This window comes from Galeopterus variegatus, unplaced genomic scaffold, assembly GCF_000696425.1.
Source record: "Galeopterus variegatus unplaced genomic scaffold, G_variegatus-3.0.2 Scaffold3729, whole genome shotgun sequence".
NCBI classification, from domain to species: domain Eukaryota; kingdom Metazoa; phylum Chordata; class Mammalia; order Dermoptera; family Cynocephalidae; genus Galeopterus; species Galeopterus variegatus.
Genome location: NW_007729840.1, coordinates 80,364 through 101,582, shown reverse-complemented (window position 1 = coordinate 101,582; position 21,219 = coordinate 80,364). Strand labels below are relative to the sequence as shown.

General features: G+C 34.2%; 1 protein-coding gene across 1 annotated transcript in view; it reads right to left on the bottom strand.

Annotated features, from left to right (window-relative positions):
- Window positions 1–15,025, bottom strand: part of LOC103601426 — a 31,689-nt gene extending 16,664 nt beyond the window's left edge. The window contains exon 1 of the mRNA XM_008585833.1: window positions 14,786–15,025. Within this exon, the coding sequence (XP_008584055.1) occupies window positions 14,786–15,025 (240 nt within the window). The remainder of the gene's footprint in view (window positions 1–14,785) is intronic.
- Between the last annotated feature and the right edge of the window lie 6,194 nt (window positions 15,026–21,219).

Sequence of the window (21,219 nt, the reverse complement as noted above, 5' to 3'; positions counted from 1 at the left end):
CGGTCAAAAAAAAAAAAAAAAAAAAAAAAAAAAAAAAAAAATGGACTACTATACATACATAAATGGTAAGTTGTCATTATTTAATTTCCCTTGCCCCTAATATACACACACACGCAGGGCACCTTCAAGAAGGGAAAGTCTTTGGTAACATTTTTATTTCTTTATGCCAGGAACCATAGGGGTTGGTCTGATATATAACTTTTTTTTTTTTGACAAAAACTATACTTTAGGAAACTGTGTAGCATTTGACTCTATCACTGATCATTGCAAAATGTATGCTAGATTTGCAGTAGTAGACAAACATGTCATATTTATCTTTACATTTTTTGATATAATGCTGTCAACCAAATAGCTTCTTCTATACTATAAAATGTATATTAGACATTTCAGGCTTCAAAGGACTAGATAAGCAGTATTTGAGTATTTGTAGGTGAAAATGGTGAGTATTTTGCTTATATATCTTAATTAAATATTCACTTTTACATTCAGCAAATTTCTTGTTTACGTAAAGAATAGGTTGCTTTATAAAATGTTGCAAAGGACTCATTTAGAGAGATGTTTTACTAAAATATTGAAGATAAAAAGCAAAAGGTAATAGGAAGTGTAAGTGAAAAATACACTATAAAATTTAAAACATCAGACTGTCTTAAAATAAATTACATCTGATTACCATATTTTATTGTCATCAGTAGGCTAATGCAGAATCAAAGGGTGCTGATTTGGGTACCTAGTATAAAGCATTAAAACTCAAATCTTTATCACATATTATGGAAAATAATGCCACATAGCATTTTAAGACCCCGTTATGGAATCGTAGGTCATTTCAGTCATATCTCACGGCATCTGATAGACTAGGGATCTTTCATTTGTAAGATTTATCAAAAGAGTTTTATTATAAAGAAAAATTTAATATTGGGTTGAGGGTAGTCTGTATGTGAATGTAGCTGTAGTTAAGACCCTCTTCCCTAAATCTCAGAATTTTCCTTCTGCTACCATAATGCTGTGGAAAAAGATGCTAGTTCTAAACTTCATCCAGAAGCACTTTACTCCGAAAGGTTGCATGATTTTGGTGGGGCAAGTGGAATGATTGAAACTGTAGAACCTCTCTCTCTGGTCCTAGAAAATGGAGGCATCAATGAATAAGGATATTTTAGTAACTAATATGTATTGTACAGATTGAGGGAGCATACTTTTTTCTACAAAAATAATTTATTCCTCAGAATCTACTTCTGGAAAACATTCCTTCTACTCACATATGTGAATGGGATGATTTTTTTTGTACAAAATTTTGGTATAAGGTATGCACATGTGTATACACACACACGCACACACATGCACACACTGTTTATAACATAAATTTCATATAAAATATATGCCAGATATACCATGTTTGTATATGTGTACCTAACATGGAAAAATGTTACAAAGATGTCTTGAATGTCTTACAAATGTCTTACTTTAGACTGAGTTAAATTTAAATATATGCAGTGGATTGGTGACTTTTTTGTTTTCCTAATGCTGTAAGGAAAAGTAGGCTCATCATTTTTTGCACATTTTTATTGTTCTGTGTAAATGTAATTTGTTAATCCTGTGAAATTTGTCATAGATAAATTTGCTTGGATTATCTTGTCACCACCGTATCTGCATTCTTTTGTTCATTGCTTATTCATAATTTAACAGTCTGGCAGTGAGCCTTTTTGGGATGCTCACAAAAGATATATGACCTCTACCAGCTGCTACTATAACCTGCAGAATGCACAGCAAGACATTAGAAACGTGAGGATTCCTCTACTGATTAAAGTGCTCTTCATTTAAACAGTCTGTTCATAAGAATATCAGGAATCTCTTGCCACCAGCAGTTTTGATATTTTTTTCTTCCTAACAAAATTAGTTCTAACAATTGCATCTTCATTTGATATGAATTTTCCAGATTTTCCAAAGAAACTTAATTCCTTAAATGCTGTTTCTTCTTTACAACTAAATACAAAAAAAAATTATACATTGGAGGTGTCAAAGTTACCCGAAAGTGATTTAGGGGGGGCAAGGAAGAATGGGGAGTGGAGTAGATATATCACATCCTAATCTTAAAAGAAACGGTTGGTTTAATCCTGTTTAAATCCAAGCACTTTACAGTTTATACTCTAAACACTCCACATTATGTATTTTGTGGCCAACATTAATAATAAAATGTTACTTAAGTGTAACCACATCTTTAGGTTTTCATTTTTCTGAATTATTTTAGCATATGAAATTATGCTCTCTCTCTCTCAATCAGCAGATCAGTTTATGAGTAATGGTTAGTTTTTGCCTCTCTTTTGTGCAGGCATATGATTACAGTTCAAAATAATTCATTGCTAATCCATGCAGTATTGGTTCATCTCCGTCACTCTGTTCTGTGATTAGAGCCTCAGGCCTGCTGCCTTGCTTTCTGCCCTAATTTTCTTTAACTGCAACTCTTGTTTTAATATAGTTCTTTAGTCACCACTCTCCTACTAGCCCCTCTCCATTTCTCATATATATATGTATTGATTGCATTAGATTAATATTTATTTGAAGCTATTTTTCAGACTTTGCAAAAAATGTATTAATTTATTACCGTGAGTCTTCATCTAAATGGAGGGAGAGAGGGAAAATGTAGGACTCAGGTATGTAGCTCTTCTTAGAGAGCAAAACTATTGCTTTTCCAATCTTGATTCTTTGCTATGGTCAGTGTTTTTCTTTTTACACAAATCAGGAAGTTTAGTATCCTTGAAAAAATTTTAGACAGAAGAAGCTACAATGTTAACAGTTTAACTCTGTAACAGTTCTACAATGGCTTTCTGTATTTTCTAAGTACATACTATAGCCATTGCAATCACCATAATATACATTGATCAGATTGCATTGAATATTTCCAGAAAGAGACACAAAGCTGTCATTTTCCTTAGCATCAGAATTTGCCAATTTTACCAGAAGGTCATCTAACAGATTTTTAAAAGACTTTGTTTCAGATCTCAGTAGTCCTGTGTTCCTTTTAATAATTACTTTCGTCTCATTGTAGCTGTGTGTTTGAAAGTGTAGGTCAATGAGGATGATTGCATTCAGAATTTCATGATCTGTGTAGTGGAACAAATTGAAAGCAAAGCCTGTATCAATCACTGTGAAGGGAGGGTTAATTGTTACCGCTTCTCAAGCCTCTGGACAGATAAACCAGTAATGAAATACTTATTGCTCTGATATGTGAATGCTAAAGGATGAAACAATGGAAACAGAGCAGTCTTCAGAGATAACCAAAAAGACACAGAAAAAAGAATAAACTGGATAAAAGTGTGGAACTGTGTGCTGCATTAACTCTCTCAAAGTAATATTATTTTAAGCCTCCTACACATCTTTTTCTGGAAGGTTAGGGCAGTATCATATATCAGGTTGCTAAAGCCAAATAAGAATATAAATGGAAAGCAGTCTTTCTGTAAAATAAAGAAAAGAAAAAGTACAGTTTTATGCTTTATATAAAGTCTGTATGTTTTATAAAAGTGTTTGAGTTATAATTTGACAGTATTTTTTAAAAAACTAGTGATGGTACATATGCTAAATATTATATATGCATAAATGGCTTAAATTCCTGAATGTTTTAAAGGATTATTATCTTTGAAGGAATTTTGGAATTATTGATCCATTGTTGACCAAAGTATAGAGGAAATTGTGTAACATTAACAAACAGTAAAATAAGAATTATCGTGGGAAAGAAACTGAGATTACAGTAAACACATTTAACTATTTCTTCCATATGAACTTAACATTTAAACATCTGTTAGTTACTTATATGTTGAAATATATGCAAAAATATTTAGCCAAATTGAAGTCTTAGGCCCATGACAATCATCTCAACACAGTGGGTAGTTCTGAAAATTAATGAGAATGATAATACTGTAAAGACTGTTCCAGAGTTTGCTCAAATTCATTATCTAAGACTCTTGTTAAGAACATCTCAAAGAATTTTAACCAGGAAAATATATTAATGGCTCAAAAGCATTTTGAAAACCCTGAATTATAAAAGTATAATGGAATTATAAATACAAGAGTTATAGTTAGCAACACAGATAGCAGAAGACATTATGAAGGCATGTTTTTCCTTAACCTATACTGCTCTTGCATGTGGTTTCATCCATAGGGATTAATCTCATACAGTATTTTTTTGTTTTGTTTTTAGGACAAGACAATCAGAATCATTTAAAAAATAAAATGGGTGCCTTTCTATTAATGCAGGGAAGTTTATAACTGTAAAAAGTTAGATATATCCATCTTTCAGCATTTATTTCAGATTTGATATAACTACTAGCAAGGTAGAACACTATTAGCAAAAAGAATTTTCCCACATCTTTGTATTTCTCTTCAGAATGTTAAGAATTTCCTGAGGCTTGATCCTGTGCTGTATTGATGTGGCTCCATAGCAACTGAAACAAATGACTGGGGCATAGCCCTTTTTATGATAGTGGCAATATGCTGTAGCTAATGTGTTTTCATATGTTTTAAGAGATAGCTGTAATAGTAATACTGTAACATTGCTGAATCAAGATATTTAAACTTCCCGTAAAATATACCAGGGCTGAAGTCAGTAAAGAGGCCTCAATGTCAAGATACACCAAAGGGTGTCAATCTCTGTGTGCAACAATGGGCAGGTAAAATGCAAGAATTCCATTACTCAGTAACAAACATATGCTTAAGACAGAAGCCCATGGATACGGAGCTTGTCAGGGCAATATGCTATGAATTACCATTGGTTACTTGCTCCTTGGGAACTAGTATAGCAGCATGAAATGGCATAAATCCTAGACACCAGTGTCAGTCTTCCATTATCTTTTTTTGGAAGTTGTACTCTACCCAGGACCTTTAACCTTTTAGAGCCTCAGTTTCTTCATTTCTATACTGAGTTGCTAATACCCCCATCCAGCCACAAAAACCTATGATTACATGATTTGAATTATGTAGATATATGAAACAAAATAATGAGTTGAAGTACATGGTGAATTTTTTTCTAATGACATTATCATTTATAGATATTCCCTATTTATAGATAAATTAAATTTTTAGATCAAATATGGTGCTTGTCGTACAGGTTTCTGTCAATAAAATGTAGGCTATCTAAATATCTTTCTTCTAAGAAAACATCTTTGAACGGAAACTTCTTATTGCAAGAATGGTCAGAAAATATTGCAATGGAAGCAATAGGATGCATTAAGTTATATTTTAAAGTGATACATTATACACATGACTCAATGTAGCACAAAAGAAAAACACTAAAAGTGTTTAGAGATAAATACATTTGTTGGTTGAATTCAATTGAGACAGTGGAAGAACTCTGGAAATATTTGAAAACTAGATGATATGCCATGAAGAAGGAAGCTAACAATGTAACATTTGATGGACAGGCAAGTGCTTAGGGGAATCACTAATATCTGAAAATTCTGTGTGTTTCTAAAACATTTATAGAGGAATACATTTCTGTAGTGAAATATTTACCCAAACTACAACAGTTATTTCTTTTTATCCTTGTTTTTCAAAGGAGCTTTCTTCTAATTCTTCTTCCTTACTTGTAAATGTAAACTGATTTAGTGATGGTGGTATAGACAAATTTAAAGATTTGTAATTGGGTAAAATTTCTTGCTTCTAATAATTATATTTTATAATGATGAATATGCTAATAATCCTGATTTGATAGTCACATATTGTACACAAATACTGATAGTCAACTCTGTACCTTGCAAGTATGTATAATCAATTATGTTTCAAAAAAAGGAAAGATTTCTTGTGTCTATTAGATTAATGACTTTTAAAATATATGTATCACTTAATCACTTATTGTTTTCTTAAAATTTTCCAATTAATGGTATTAGGCACTGCAAGTATATTCTTATAGATAATTTAACTTTTTTTTGCCATATATACAGTAGATCTAGACTATATATACATGTATTCTATTATATGTAGATTAAGACCACTTGTATTTTATTCCTATATCTGTATTATGCTCTTGTCAGTGATAATTGAACATCACTGGTAAAATATTTTTCCTTAAAGAAATACTCAGTTTCTCAAAAGGTAATTTATCATTCTTCCATAATGAAAACACTTAGGAAAAAATAAAAAATATTATAATGTGCACTGGACTTCTGTAACTCCTCTCTTTCTCTCTTCACTCATCAAAAGTCTATTTACCCAAAACTAATTTTGGCTAGGTGTTAGGAGATTATCTAATTAGAACAATTCAAAAAAACATATTTTCACTTTTTAAAAGGAGCCTGTAGCAACACACACATTTTTAATTAATAGAACATGAAGAATCCTTAGTGTGCCCTTGCTTCTCTCCTCATACCATACATGTATGTTCCTGGATACGTTAGTCACTGCTTTCACATACCTCTTCTGGAACAATGTCTCACAGTAACACTGTTTTAGAAAAAATATTTTAATTTTATTACATTATTGAGTATAAAAATGGGTAAATATTATGAGTTGGGTTAAATACATGTGTTGTACATATTTTCATTGGCAACCATATTTTTCTATCTAGCTAATAGTCTCTCACTGTAGTAAAAATCTACCAGCAAGTGAACAAATTCAGGATTGGTACATGTGACACCAGAGTTGGAAGTATGTACTCAATACTGAAATAGAATTTAAATTTGGGCTTTCTAGATAGCTGCAATGTTCTTTGTAGAAAGGAATCCACAGCAAGTATTCAGACTTGAATTAAGCCAAACCACATTATACCTCAAAAGATCCAGCCTTTTTCTCCCTTTTGTCGTAGTTTTTATTTACCAAGTATTGTTCCAAGGACAGGCATCTAGCTATATTTTGCTATTATTGATTTGTCAGCAGCATCTGTTTCATATATGGTCACAAAGACTTTCAATAGGCCCTGACTGAGTGTGGTTTCTCCTGTCCTGTGGTCTGTCAGTGTTATAGCAGTAAGTGAATTGGCTTCAGGGGACACAAGAATCTCCTGAAATGGCATATTCATACCATTTGATCAGTTAATTAGTGTGGTATATTTTCCCTAAAAATCTGTGTCAAGAACTCCATAGGATCTGAGATTTTACTCCACTTGCAAGCTAACAAGTTAGCCTGCTGCAGTTTAATGCATGCTGGTAGAAGAGACAAAAAATCCTAGGGTCAGAGATGAAGAGATGAAAGACAGTTTATTACTCATAGCATTAGCAGTAGCCAGAGTATCAGCATTTAAGTGAATTCTCTGAGCCCCAATTCCCACAGGGTGATGTGAAGAGGGCAAGGTGATACCCACACATGCAGTAGGTTGTGTTTTGAGAGGAACCCTGAGCTTAGGGAACCTAAATGTTTTAGAATGGGCAGTAAACTAGTTTTCCATTTGCTCTGGTGGAGACTCTTATCTCTATCCTCCAAGGCTGTTCTTTGTACAAACAATCTGAAAGAGATAGTACAAACTGTCCTTTTTTACAGGACAAGATGTGCAGAAGTGCAAGAGACTCAAAGAGCCTTGTCTCTCAACAGTCTAAACCACTACGAGATAATTGCAGAGGGATGAGAGGCTCTAGTGGTGGAGTAGTCCTATAGTTTAAATCTTCTTTGAGCTTAATGCAACATGAAGTCAACTAGGTGGAGAGAAGATTACAAAGGTTCCGAATATGTAATCTTACCCAAATTGCTTAAGTATGAATCATAGGGTGCAGTACCTCAAGCTTGTATAGGTTTAACTGATTCTGTAGTGGATGGGTCCTCATCGTGTTTATGCATGTTCTCATGATTTATATTTTATCACAGTAGATGTTTGTCCTATTTTGTAAGCATGCCCTCTTCCTGGTTTGCTCTATTCATTTGTAGACTTTAACTTGTTGAAAGTTCACTTCGTGTCTTTGCATTATGTCCTTTAAATTTCTCCGTAACTCCATAAGGTAAGTTCTGTTAATATTTCCACTTTATAGATGAGGTCATAACCATTAAGGATTTGAAACTGGGCTTAAGCCTCAGTCTGTATTAATGGAATGGCATTCTTTTACCATACTAGGTTCTTTCTGACTCTTGTAGAGTTATTTTCTATTTCATTCTTTCTTCTGGGTCTTTTTCATTTTCCACATTACCTTTCTGCATTATACTGTTTTTCTCTTTCCCATACCCTGCTCCTCTCACCCCAGCATGGGGCCAGCTGATGCTATCTCTTCTCTTATATATTGCTTTTTAATACCTCCGAGGGACTCGTAGGTATCAAGCCTTTTTGTAACCCCCAATTATACTAAATCCTCAACTTATCTTCTGATTTCATAGTAGCTATCTCTATAAAGCTAATGATTACAGTACAAAAGAAATAGGTCAGCCAAAAGTTTGGAGATCACACCTAGCATAATGCTAAAGTACCGCATTAAAAGATTGTTATGAGGAGATTATGATTTTGTTTAGCAAGTTATGATCTGTGGTTCTATTTCCTGCATAGTTTTTTATAACCTATTCAGTTGTGATTAGACATACATTTTGTGAGTTATGGTGACATGGGCACTCTTATGGTCATAATATATTCCTACCTTTTGCATAGCATTGCACTTCTGTATATACCATAATTCGTTGATGTAGCTCATTTAAAAGGTTTGGTTAAAATAACCTGTGGCTTCTGGTCAACTCAGGTCCAATTATAAAATCAGGTGTTTACCTCCAGTCAATGCCCAGTGATTTGGCATTTTGCCTTTCCCCTTTGCATTCTTCTAGCCCAATTTTTATCTCAATAAGATATAACAACATATATTAATATAATTTAATGCAAATGAATTATCAAAGCATAGTCTAATAAGTAATGAGACTAGATCCAAATATTCTCTATTGGATACATTAGACAATCTTTCTGTTCAGTGGGACTACTTACATAAGTGTCAGTCAAATGTCTAGAGATCATGCTAAGATATAAAACTGGAAGATGCTCTTGAAGAGGTGGTAATGTGATAGAAATTGTCTGTCTGTTGAGAAGCAGATCATAGTTCACCATCAGAATCTATTGTTAAAACTCTAAGTATACATAACCAGTTTAGAAGACTGTCAACCAAAACGATGGATGTTGAAGAAACAAGTTATAGTTCTCTTCTCTGTTTGTCTTTCTATATAAATTATGACCTCTTTGGAAGGAAACAAACCAATCTCCATTTTGCATGCCTGGTGCTGGAACATTACTGGAACAGAGTTAGTGAATGAAGGAATAAACAAATTCCAGTTCTAATTCTGCCTATTTCATATTTATATTTCATCCCAGGAATTTCCCCTATCTGTCAAAAATCTACAACCACCTTTGGCATACTCCATTGTATTAGTCCATTTTGTGTTGCTATAACAGAATACCTTAGACTAGGTAATTTATAAAGAAGAGAGATTTATTTAGCTCGCGATTCTAGGACAGCTGTGTCTGGCACGGGCCTCAGGCTGCTTCTACTCATGGTGGAAAGTGGCAGGCAGCCTGTGGGTACAAGCAGATCACATCGCAAGAGGAAGCAAGCGAGAGAGAGAGAGAGAGAGAGAGAGAGAGAGACAGTGAGAGAAAGAGGGAGAAAGGGGGCAGCCTGTGGGTACAAGCAGATCACATCGCAAGAGGAAGCAAGCGAGAGAGAGAGAGAGAAAGAGAGAGAGAGAGAGAGAGAGAGACAGTGAGAGAAAGAGGGAGAAAGGGAGGGAGGGAGGGAGGGAGGAGGTACCTGGGTCTTTTTAAACAACCAGCTATCCTGGGAACTAATAGAGTGAGATCTCACTCAGTTCCTCCTCCCCCAGGGAGAGCATTAATCCATTCATGAGGGATCCACCAAACAGATCCCAACACTGCTACATTGGGGATCAGATTTCCAAATGACTTTTGGCGGGGGCAAAACGTCCAAACTCTATCGCACATGATCTCAGATTTTTAAAAATGAAATTAATAGAGAACAATAAGCATTTTGTAATTACAAATCTTTTACCAATGAGTAGTAATTCCTAGTGTACTCTGTGTTCTGAATTTCAAAGCTAAATTATTTACATTGTCTGATTGGATTCCCTGAAGACGATAGCCCTGTAACTCTACAGAGAATAATTTTATGTTCAGGATGTGTCACAACTCTCTATTAAGCAAGGAGTCAAGGAAATCAATTAGAACCAAATATACCATTGATAGTTTTTATACCTCCAAATTACACCACCAAATAGATGAATTCTGGAACAATGAACTCTTTCCAATTAGAATTATATTAAACCCACTTTATAGTCAATTATAATTCCATAAAATTTAAATTCCATTAATTCTATATTTCACAAAATTGTAATAATAATTTAAGTTGATTAGACCAAAACTGAAAAATTCAATCATTTAAAATAGAACAGGTTACAAATAGAGCTGACATTTTTCTGGGGCTCTCACTTCTGGTGGCACAGTTCACTCATCACATGGCCTTGTGCACACAGTACCTGTAACAAAAATCTTTGCACAGAAAATCTCATGTAAGGATATACTGAATAAGCACAACTCATTTAGCTCATCACCATTATTAACTAATAGTGGTGAGCATTGTTACTTTCATACAAACCAGTGGACAGCTAAACCTTTATAAATTTGCTTGAACTTAATATACAAAAAGAAATGAAATAATTAATAACTCCAGAGAAAGAGTGGCTCAGTAGTTCAAATATACTTATTCCTTTCTGTCTTTACTCTGAACATTGCTTACTTTCTCCAAAGTTTATAATCTGTAGACACTGAATTTTGTATTCAGTGCTTACTAACCTTATTCAGACATATTAACATATGTCTTGAATAATTTTTAGAATAAAATTTAACTACCAACTTATTAATATACAAGTAAGGCACCACATCCAATTTTTTGAAACCAAAATTCCATCCAATATGTCTGAACAGAGCCAAAATATGCCCCCCCACACATATGCACCATGCAGATATAAACAGCGCTCTACCCTATAACGTGGTTAGAAATTCTATTCAGTGTTAATAATGAAAACTCAATCTAATGGGCAAAAGTATTCTATTTTCCCAGTGAGGGTATTGAGTTCCAAAAATGAATATACCTGTGAATAGCAATTTGATGTGGTACCTTAGCATGATGATGGTTTTAGTTAATTTGTTCAGATCCACTCTGGCTTCCCATCTCCAGAAGAAACTGGTCTTCTGCATTCAATATCTATGTAGAAATATTGCTCTCCTCTGAAAACCATACACCATCTCTGTACTGTGCCTATCTACCTGAAAAATTTGTGCAAATGCATACGTTTTACAGTTTTAAAAATAATATTTCAATAGTTACTGTTTATCTGAGTATTATTATATGTCAGACACAGTGATAAGTTCTTTAATACATTATCTTAACTTTCTAAACATTTGAATTTGTTAACTTTTAACTTATCTTTGATATCTTTAAGTATTGCTCATTATAAGCACTTATTTTCAGTTCCAGGTTTTTATTTTGCATTTGCCTATTTTCTTAGAAATGTTGAAAGCTGAAAAATGTTCAGTTTTGTTTCACTGAGTCTTACCCTTTGAACTGACTCCTGTCACTCAGTTTGGGGACATGCACTTCTTAATCCTGAATTTCCTGGTAACATCATGGTAAGCATTACTGGCTTACAGAAGTTCTCATTTTCTCTGAGTTATGTGTTAGGATATATATGTTAGGACATATATGCAGAGTAAATGTAGAAACTCTAGCTTTTGAATCACTGCAGTTCTATTCATTGCCACCGACTCCAACTCAGTGCAGTGAAACTCCAGGTTAGCTTTTACATGTTGACTGCTCTTCTTTGCTGTACTCCTTTATCTCAGAATCACTAAGTATTTCCTTAAATATGCTTCATCAGTTCCCTTTAAAGTTGAGCCTTTCTGTTTTTAAGTGCTACCTAAATTTTTGTTTCTCTTTTTTTAAGTAGCCAGTGACCCCTGTTCTCTACCTTGATTTTTTTCTTATAAATTCTTTAAAATGAAAGTTCTCCTCCCGCCAAGGAACTGAATGCTTTCAGATGTGTCAATATCCTTTTTCTTGCTCCGTGAACCTACCATTATCTTCAGTCTTTTCTTAGCCAGCTTAGCCAGATATATATTCAACTTTGTTGTATGTCTCCATACCCGAGGTCATCCACTGACAATAGACACTTTCAGTCTTTATCCTCCATAATCTCTTGACAGCATTTGACACTATTGTTCACTCCTTCCTTTTTGAGACACTCTGTTCCCTTGACTTCCATGATGCCAATCTTTTCTGGTACTCCTCCAAGTTCTCTGTTTGTTGTCCAGGGTTCTGTCTTGGTTTTCTACTCATCCCATTCTGTACTCCCTTCAGGACCCAGCCATTTCATTTCCATAACTTCATAAGAGAGAATAAAGATGCTTACAACACCACAGCTGCTCATTCTTAGCCATATTCTCTCTCCTGATCACTAAACCTATATGCACAGCTGTGTGTTGTCCATGCCTTCAAACTCAGTGGGACCCAAGACTGAACTGTACAGTACTTGGCACATAATATGTGTTCAGTGTATTATATGTTAAATGAGTGAGTGGATAAATAAATACATAAGCAGGTAAATACACTAAACTCTAGAAAATGAACTAGCCCCAGAACAGGCTCATGCTAAAGTGTCGATGGTGATACTGTTACCCTGTTCTGCCAAACTATGACACATATAACTCTTGTCTGCCTTGACCACTGAAATTTGTCCTATCTTTCTAATATCTCTTTTGACCACCTGGCTTTTAGATACACTGTTTACTTACACTGACTAATTCTTGAACTCCTTTACTTCTGCCTCAATGTTCTTATTTCTAAAACTTTGCTTTGTTTCTTCTTCCCCAGACACCATAAAAGTTTTGACCCTAGACCTGGCCTGATTTTTGCTAGGATATGCCTGGTATATAATATGTATGGGATGTGTGTTTGTGTGTGTGCGTGTGTACAGGCATGTGTGCACACTTAAACTGTAGTTCAAGGAAGGCTTTTAAAGATAAGTAATGATGACCTTGAGTCTGGTGATATTAAAGTTAGACAATTGAAATAAGCTAACCCTTCAGAAAACTATGTTTATATTTATATGAATAACTATTTTATGTACTTTGATTCTATTGTCATTTTGTCATTTTAAAATTTATTTTCTTTTATGAAAACTTCTGCAGCTTGCCTGAATTGTATTCAAGGTTCTGGTAGACACAGACTTAATTATGACTGTGATAGTAAAGGAATGAACTCTTTCAGTTTAAGCTCCATGAAAATGCACATAGTGCTGGTTTTAGAAGTGTTGGACATACTTTATTTCCTCAATAACAATATAACTACTTTGTGTCGAGATTTCTGAGTTGAAATTTTCAGGTTTACTGAGGAGAAAACCTTGTTTATTGAATTTATCAAGTATGTAATATAAATATAGTGATATCTATATTTTTTTCTATGCTGAAGTCTCCACAAAGAGGGGATGTACTGACTAAAGTCAGGTAGCTTATGTAAACTCACATAAACATTTTATGAGCACTACATAAGGGACAGACCATGTTTAATATTTTATGTGTTTTCATTTACTTTTTTTTGTGTGTGTGAGTAATGAATAATTGTTAAGTTAGGATGAATCTGTTGCTTCTCCCATCTTTCTAAGTATGTATCAGGGAGCTTTGGAAGGGAGGATGAGTATATATTGGTTATAGGATAGTAATCAAGCATATGGAAGAACTTTAAGAGGATCATTGAAGAGGGTTTCCTTACTTTTATAATTTTCTTAGTATTTATGTAGTTTTTTTCATTGACTTAAAAATATTCTTTACATATTCTTTATGGTCATTACCAAACTCATGTAATGAGTTTAGGAGAGAAGCAGGAAAGGTAATATTTATTACAGTAGCCATGGAGAAACCATATCTTATTATACGTATATAAGTATATATTCTTGAATATTTCTTGAAACAGGAGAAGAGTAAATGTAATATCAGACTTTTATATAAAAGGAGCCACTTCAAATACAAATGGAAACTAAAGAGACAGATCTCTTCCTGTGCCCTAAAGTTAGTTGGCTGAAAGAATTTCTCAGACCAATCACCAAGAACACCACAGTGGAATATCAAATTATAGACCTTTTTTGGGGGGAAGCAGTTATTCTATGCACTACTGCAACTTTTATTAATTCAGAAATAATGAAAACAGATTTTCCTCATTACCCTATCAATTAGTCAAATGTAGTCATAAATTCATTTCAGTTTTTAAACATTATTTGGGTCTCTTACTCTAGAATGAAATAATTTCTCCTCCATGTATTTTATTCATATTACATATATATTTATGTATTTAATGTGAAATTAGGAAAAAGCAAAGAACTTTTGTAAAACCTAGTAGTGATCATTTAAGAAATAGTAGGAGATAAAAACCTGTAATAAGACAGTTTCATTTAATAAGAACCCTGACAGCAGTGTTCTGTGTTTGGGTTTGTTTTGTTTTACCTAGCATATGTGTTTATACGTGTTCACTAACCTCTGGAAGTATTTAGAGAAATGTTTGTGCTGCCTAATTCCCCATGTAAATGGTAATTTCATGGCAGTTCTTGAAATAAACGTTTTAAAACTTGAAACTGTTTTGCAACTATTTCCATTACAGAAACAAATATTTAAAACTCAAAGTGTTATTTGACCAGTAATTTGAAACCTAATAACAGTTCTCTGAAAAATGTGAATTCATATCTGATTGTAGTGCTGCCACGTTATACACGGGTATTTCAAAAAGTTCATGGAAAGATTCGTATTATCTTTCAATTCTATTTTTCCATGAAGTTTTTGAAGTACCCTCGTATTGGTTCTGCTCTCTTGCACACTTAATCTGCATAACATGTTGTGATAAATTGCTCCACCCTCCACCTGAGGATGCCTCTTGGTCACTGACAGTGTGAGTACTGTGTGATGTCCTATGGGGCTATACCCTCCATCTTCTTCTTCTTCATCATCATCATCATCATCGTCGTCACTGTGAATGAAACTGTTGAACTCTTTCCGTCTCAGGCACTGTGCTAAGAGCTTTACACACATTGTCTCATTAAACTCCCACAGTAACCTGCTGAGGAAGATATTATACCCCCATTTTATGGGTGAGGAACTGAGTCTTTTAGGAGGCCTCTGCTAATCAGTTATGGTCTTATTTAAATTCTTTTTAGAAAGAATTTATTACATTTTGGTGGTAAATAAAAAGTAAAAGAGTAAAGAGAGTAGTTTAGAAATTCAAATACAGAATAGCATATTATGTGCTTTTACCTAAGTATAACACAATTTAAAATCCTTCTAAGTAAATAATTCAACAAATATAAAACCCTTGAAATACTTTTCATTTACAGGTATGGAGGCAAAGGAAGCAACAAGAAAAAAAGGAAGCTGAATTAACAAATATTTGGTACAATGGTTTGTTGCTTCTTGATGTTAGTAAGAAACTGTGTCTGTATTTGAGTTTAGGGCCTGACTGTATTAAAGAGAGGGAGAGGACACGAGGGTGGTAAGGCATTTTGGAGAATTTCCTCCTACCTGCAGAGGAAGATGTCAAAAAATGAATTGGTTGGTTAATATTGGCTTAAATTGAAAAACATAAGATTGGACTTTTTTATTATTTGTTATTAAAAATGAATTTTGAAACTATTAAGCACTACTGATTTATTTCAAATTGAAAATAACATCGGAATAAAGGTAGAACTAGACAAGGAATTTAATAAATGATGAAAATATGTGTTAAGAATAGATTGTGCCTATAAATGGCACCGTTTTAAATGCAAGCATTAAAAACAGGTTACTAAATCTAGGAAAATAAGTATAGGGATTTACACCACAATTTTCAAGTACATATTTCTTTCTTATTCAAGATCCCTTCATCTCTTTCCCTTCTGAAAGCTATTTGTTATTTAAATTGGCACTATCCAGTGTCTTTTCTCTTAGTGGTGATAGCTGACGATCCTGAAGAAAGTCTAGATAGAATTTAAAGATAAAAGCTGTACTTTGCTGAGGCTAAAGAAGTTGCTTTAAAAATGCAAGCAGTTCTGAATGCAAATAAATAATGGCAAAATAAGGTCTTTTCTGTGTTTCTTGTAATAGGCCCATATTAGCTATCTTTCCAATTTTAAATACAGAGTAACATTTGATAAGAGGAGCTTTGCCAAGTGGAAAGAAGTCAGCAGATAAGGACATTAAATTGAAATAATGAGCTGCTAAAATAGATAATGGACCAGGCTGTTCCACAGTAATTCATTGGGGAAGAAAAGGAAACTTTGAAACTGGGTTTTCCTGGTTTTTCAAAGAGAGGTTCTCCTTTTACTTCAACAAAGTACAGGCTGTGAGGGGAGGGGATGGAGTGGTATGACTTGTGTAGCTGACACTGAGGAGGGTAGACTGCAATCTCCACACATCCTTAATGACTTGGTGGTCCACAGCTTCTAGCCAATTTGTCCCCTTTTTCCCTTGGAAGAATAATCCAAGAGATAGAAGTATTCATTAATGCCATGATTGACTTTGAAGTTAGACAGAATGGGAATCCCCATTTTAATGTTTAGATTAATTTTACATTTGAAATCAATGTCTCGTATTCAACTAGAACTTAGTAGATAATTTAGTAAGGTAATGCATGGGAAAATGCTTTATAGATTATAAATTTCTCTATAAGTGACAAGTAATATGATAATTACATGGCATGAACACTCCTGGTCTTCAGCATTAGGATTTTTGTCATTGTTACAGGCAAAAGAAAAATACACTGGGGAGAGCCATGGTTTGAGAGTTCTGAGACACCACTAATTAATTTAAGATTCAGTTTTTCACTGTTCTTCCTTGATATACCTTAAAATAATATTCAAAGAATAATTATTTTGCTCTTACTAAAATGCAGATTCTAAAATCATCACATTCCGAGGGTTGCAATCCCATTGCCGGTCCCTGGTCCCGTACGGGGGCAACACTGAGGGTTGCGATCCGTTGCCGGACACGGAAAAAGACAAAAAATAAAAATAAAAATAAATAAATAAAATCATCACATTACAGAAACAATGATCAGAATATGGATGAAATAACTGATAATATCCAAAACAATATTGTCCTCAACTGGGAGATTTTCTTCAGCTCTTTGTTTGACTTTTTGCTGCACTAACAAATGATGAACATAATTCTTGTTATATGCTAGACTCTGTGCTAAGAGTGTTTTATGCATTCTTCGTTTTGTATTCAAACCTATGAGGTAGGTGTTATGTAGCCACTTTATAAATGAGGATGCTGAGGTACAGAGAAGTTAAGTAAATTGCCTAAGGTCACACAGCTAGCACAATTTATAGCCAGGATTCCAGCCCACGTCTCCCAGATTCTAGATTTCAGCTACCTGTCTGATATACCATTTTCTTTAGGCCAAATGTGCTCAACTCTCCTCTCCCCATTATTTTGACCATTCCTTCAAGTTTTTTTTTAAAAAATCTAGTTGTTACATAATTACACACTATGTGCTGTAAATAGAGAAGAAATATCTCAATGAAGGCATTTAAAGTTCCATATGAGTAGAGGAAATTGTGAAGATTTAATGGTGCATCTGTTGTAAATCAGGTAGCCTATTTATTCTGCCAGAGAAAGTTTGTATATTTTTAAAGTTGTAATTAGAGACACATAAAGAAATGGCAGTTTTGAAAGTCTAACAAAACAGATCATTAAAAAACTTAATTTATCTACCATATAATGTAAACATAAAAAATGTTTTGATTTGGCCATTGGTATTAAAATTCTGAAGGTGATTTGGGTAGGTATTTTGTATACAAACTTTCCTGTATTATATCAATGAACTTATCAGTTTTATATAAGTGTATAATTATAGGTTACATGTTTCCTAAACCCAAAATAAAGTTTAATAATGGTACTTTTCCATGCTTTAAACCACATTACTTTTCATAACTAATATGCTTGTACAATAACATTTAATTTCTTTTTTTTTTTTTCCGTTTTGTCTTTTTTCGTGTCCGGCAACGGATCGCAACTCTCAGTGTCGCGCCCGTACCGGACCGGCACCGGCAAAGGGATCGCAACCCTTGGTGCTGCGCCCGCACCTCGCTCAGCCAGTGAGTGGGAACTGGTCTGTATGTGGGATCCGAACCCTCGGCGGGAGCGCCGCCGCACTCCCAAGTGGCGCACTGTAGCAGTGCGCCACCAGGCCGGCCAACATTTAATTTCTAACATAACTTCTGAGGGGCAGGAATCTTGGAGTGTTTACCTGGTTGCTTCTGTCTCAGGATCTCTCACGAGGTTGGAGTCAAAAGCTGAAGCTGGAATGTCCACTTCTATGATGGCTCAACTCACATGGTTGCTGACAGGCCTCAGATCCTTGTGGCTGTTGCCTGGCAGTCTCCGTTCCTCTTCTCCTAGGTCTCTCCCTAGCTGCCTGAATGTCCTCAAAATAGTAGCTGAGAGAGAGAAAGAGAGCAAACCCACAGTGGATGCTGTAGTCTTTTAGAACCCACTCTTGGGAGTGTCATACCATATTCTACTGGTCACAGAGATCAACCCTGGTACAGCATAGGTGGGGAGTACACAAGGGTGTATGTACTAGAAGGTGGGATTATTGTGAACTATCTTGGATATGGATTACCATAAGTATTTTGTTAGGAAAAAAATGTACCAATAATGTCCCAAAGTTTTTATGAGGAAATATTGCTCATATTGTCTTTGGCAATATCTTTGCCATAGAGATTGTTGTTTTATTTTTAAAAAGGTCTGAACCAAATCCTCTTTTTACCTTGCACATCAGTAGTACTTGAGGAGTCTGTTGAATTAAATTTTTGGGTTTTGATGGAATTTGTTATATAACAGACTAAAATGCATTTTTTATGATGGAAGAACTGTATAGGTGCTAGATTCAAATGTCCACTGTGCCCTTTTGAATCTCAACTATCTTATCTGTAAAATAAGATTAACATGAACCTTGTGGACTTTGTGAAAATCCTGGCCAGGTCATGAAAATTAAATGGTAGATGGTGGAATTAGTAGGGAGTAGACAAATAAATGTTTACTTTCAGGAACATTTTTGAGGAAAAGATGCATTAAAAATTAATTATTAGTGCTCTGCCATAATTCAGAAAAGAATGTCAGGTAGGATTGCCTTTTATAACTAAGTGAAAAGAAACCCATGCTACAAATAACCAAGAACGATATAATGAGGCTGATTAAGAAGGTAGCTTATAGGTTGAATAGGGAAATAAAATTAAAGCTGTTTTTTATGGCATTTGCAATAGTAGGGACTAAATTTTTAAAACACATTGAGATACTTGAACATTTATAAAAATGACATTATGAACCTATGAAGGAAATTTTAAAGCACAGGATAAAAACCATGCTGTCTATCCTAAGTGAATCATTGTGCAGTATATGCAAGTATTGAAAAAACACGCTACCCCACAAATACATACAAGTAAATGTTAAAATAAAAGTTAAAAAAATAGGACAAAAAGAATCAAAAGTTGTTAATGATAAAACAACTGAAATTGATTTTGATTCTTTTCTATCAATTTATTTTAGGTTGGAGATAGGTAAAATTAATATCTGAAAGTTCTTAATTTTTGAGGAAAAGCAAAATATTTGTCCTCATGGTTGTGTCATTGCTGCCTTCAATTGCTTCCATTACCCTCAAGCTCTGTGACTTGATTAATTTTCCAACCCAGAGACCTAACATAATATGTCCATTTTGATTCTTGCACAAAGTTTCATGGTTTTCTCTTAACTCTGCAGAAGGAGTGATTTTCATTTTACTTTTTATTGGTAATTAAAACATACGTTCAGAAAAGTCCCCACATTATAAATGTACAGTTTAAAAGTAATTATAAAAAACAATTACTCTACTGTATTCATTTCTTAGGGCTGTTGTAACAAAGTACCACAAACCAGGTGGCTTAAACAACACAGCTTTATTGTCTCCTCATTCTAGAGGCTAGAAGTTCAAGATCAAGATTTCGGCAGGATAGGTGCCTTCTGCAGGCTGTGCGGGAGAAACTGCTCCACACCTCTTTCCTGCTTCTAGAGGTTTGCTGGCAATCTTTGGTACTCCTTGGCTTGATGCATCGTCCCAGTCTCTGCTGTCATCTTCACATGGTGTTCTCTCTCTGTGTGTCTGTGTGCCGATTTCTCCGTTGTGTAAGAACACTGGCCATGTTGGATTAGGGCCCACGGTAATGACCTCATCTTAACTACATCTGCAAAAACCCCATTTCCAAATGAGGTCACATTCAAAGGTACAGGGCATTAGGACTTCAACATATCTTTTTTGGCAGGGGGCACAGTTCAACCCATAACACGTACCCAGGGTAAGACAGTTACTATTAGATATTATTACCATCCCAGAAATGGCCACTTGGAAATGCGTGCTCTTCCTCCTCCATGTGGTAATAAAGATTGGACTTTTGTGAAAATTATGACTGTATTTTTCTTTATAGTCATACCACTATGACTATAAATAGTCACTATGTGCATCATTTCTAACATAAAGATAGCTTTTGTTTAAGGCTTCTTTCAATGAAATGGATATGTTTTAAAAAGTAAAACTGGAAATTGTATGTCATATATAATGTTGTCTTCAATTCCCTGGGGAAATATTTATTAAAAAGGCCTATTTCAGAAGTGAAGGTAAATAACTTTAAAATAACATTTGTAACTTTCAACATGCAAAGTAGAAATGATAATTTCTGAACTCCATGTTGGATCACATTTTAATTTTTTATACATACAACCTCCTTAATTAGTGACTAATTAATATTCATATAAACTTCTGGAATGTATTTTATTTCTGCAGTTTGTTCATATTGTAACAAAATCTATGATCGCAGTTTTAAAATTTTTCATTACTAAGGACTCAAATTATTATGTTCTTTTCAAACCCATTTTGAAATCCTTTACTCTTGTAAATGGCATTCATTAAGAGATATCCAAGTATTGCCTTTCTTTATGAGTTAGTGACAGACATCTATCAGTGGGACTCTTGGTTAGCCTGAGATATTCTATATAATAAAACTCTGCCAATATAATACTAGTTAAAAGCAGAGACTTCATGTTTTAGTTACCCTGTTAAGCTTTATTAAGGAATGAATCTAAGACTTTTCTTTGTTTTTTCCAAAAATATTAAAAATAATTTATGCCTGTTCCCATCTTTGAAGATTCCTAAAGATCAAGTTTGCTCAATGAAACACACACATACTCATAGATATATGCAACCTTCTCTGAAGTCT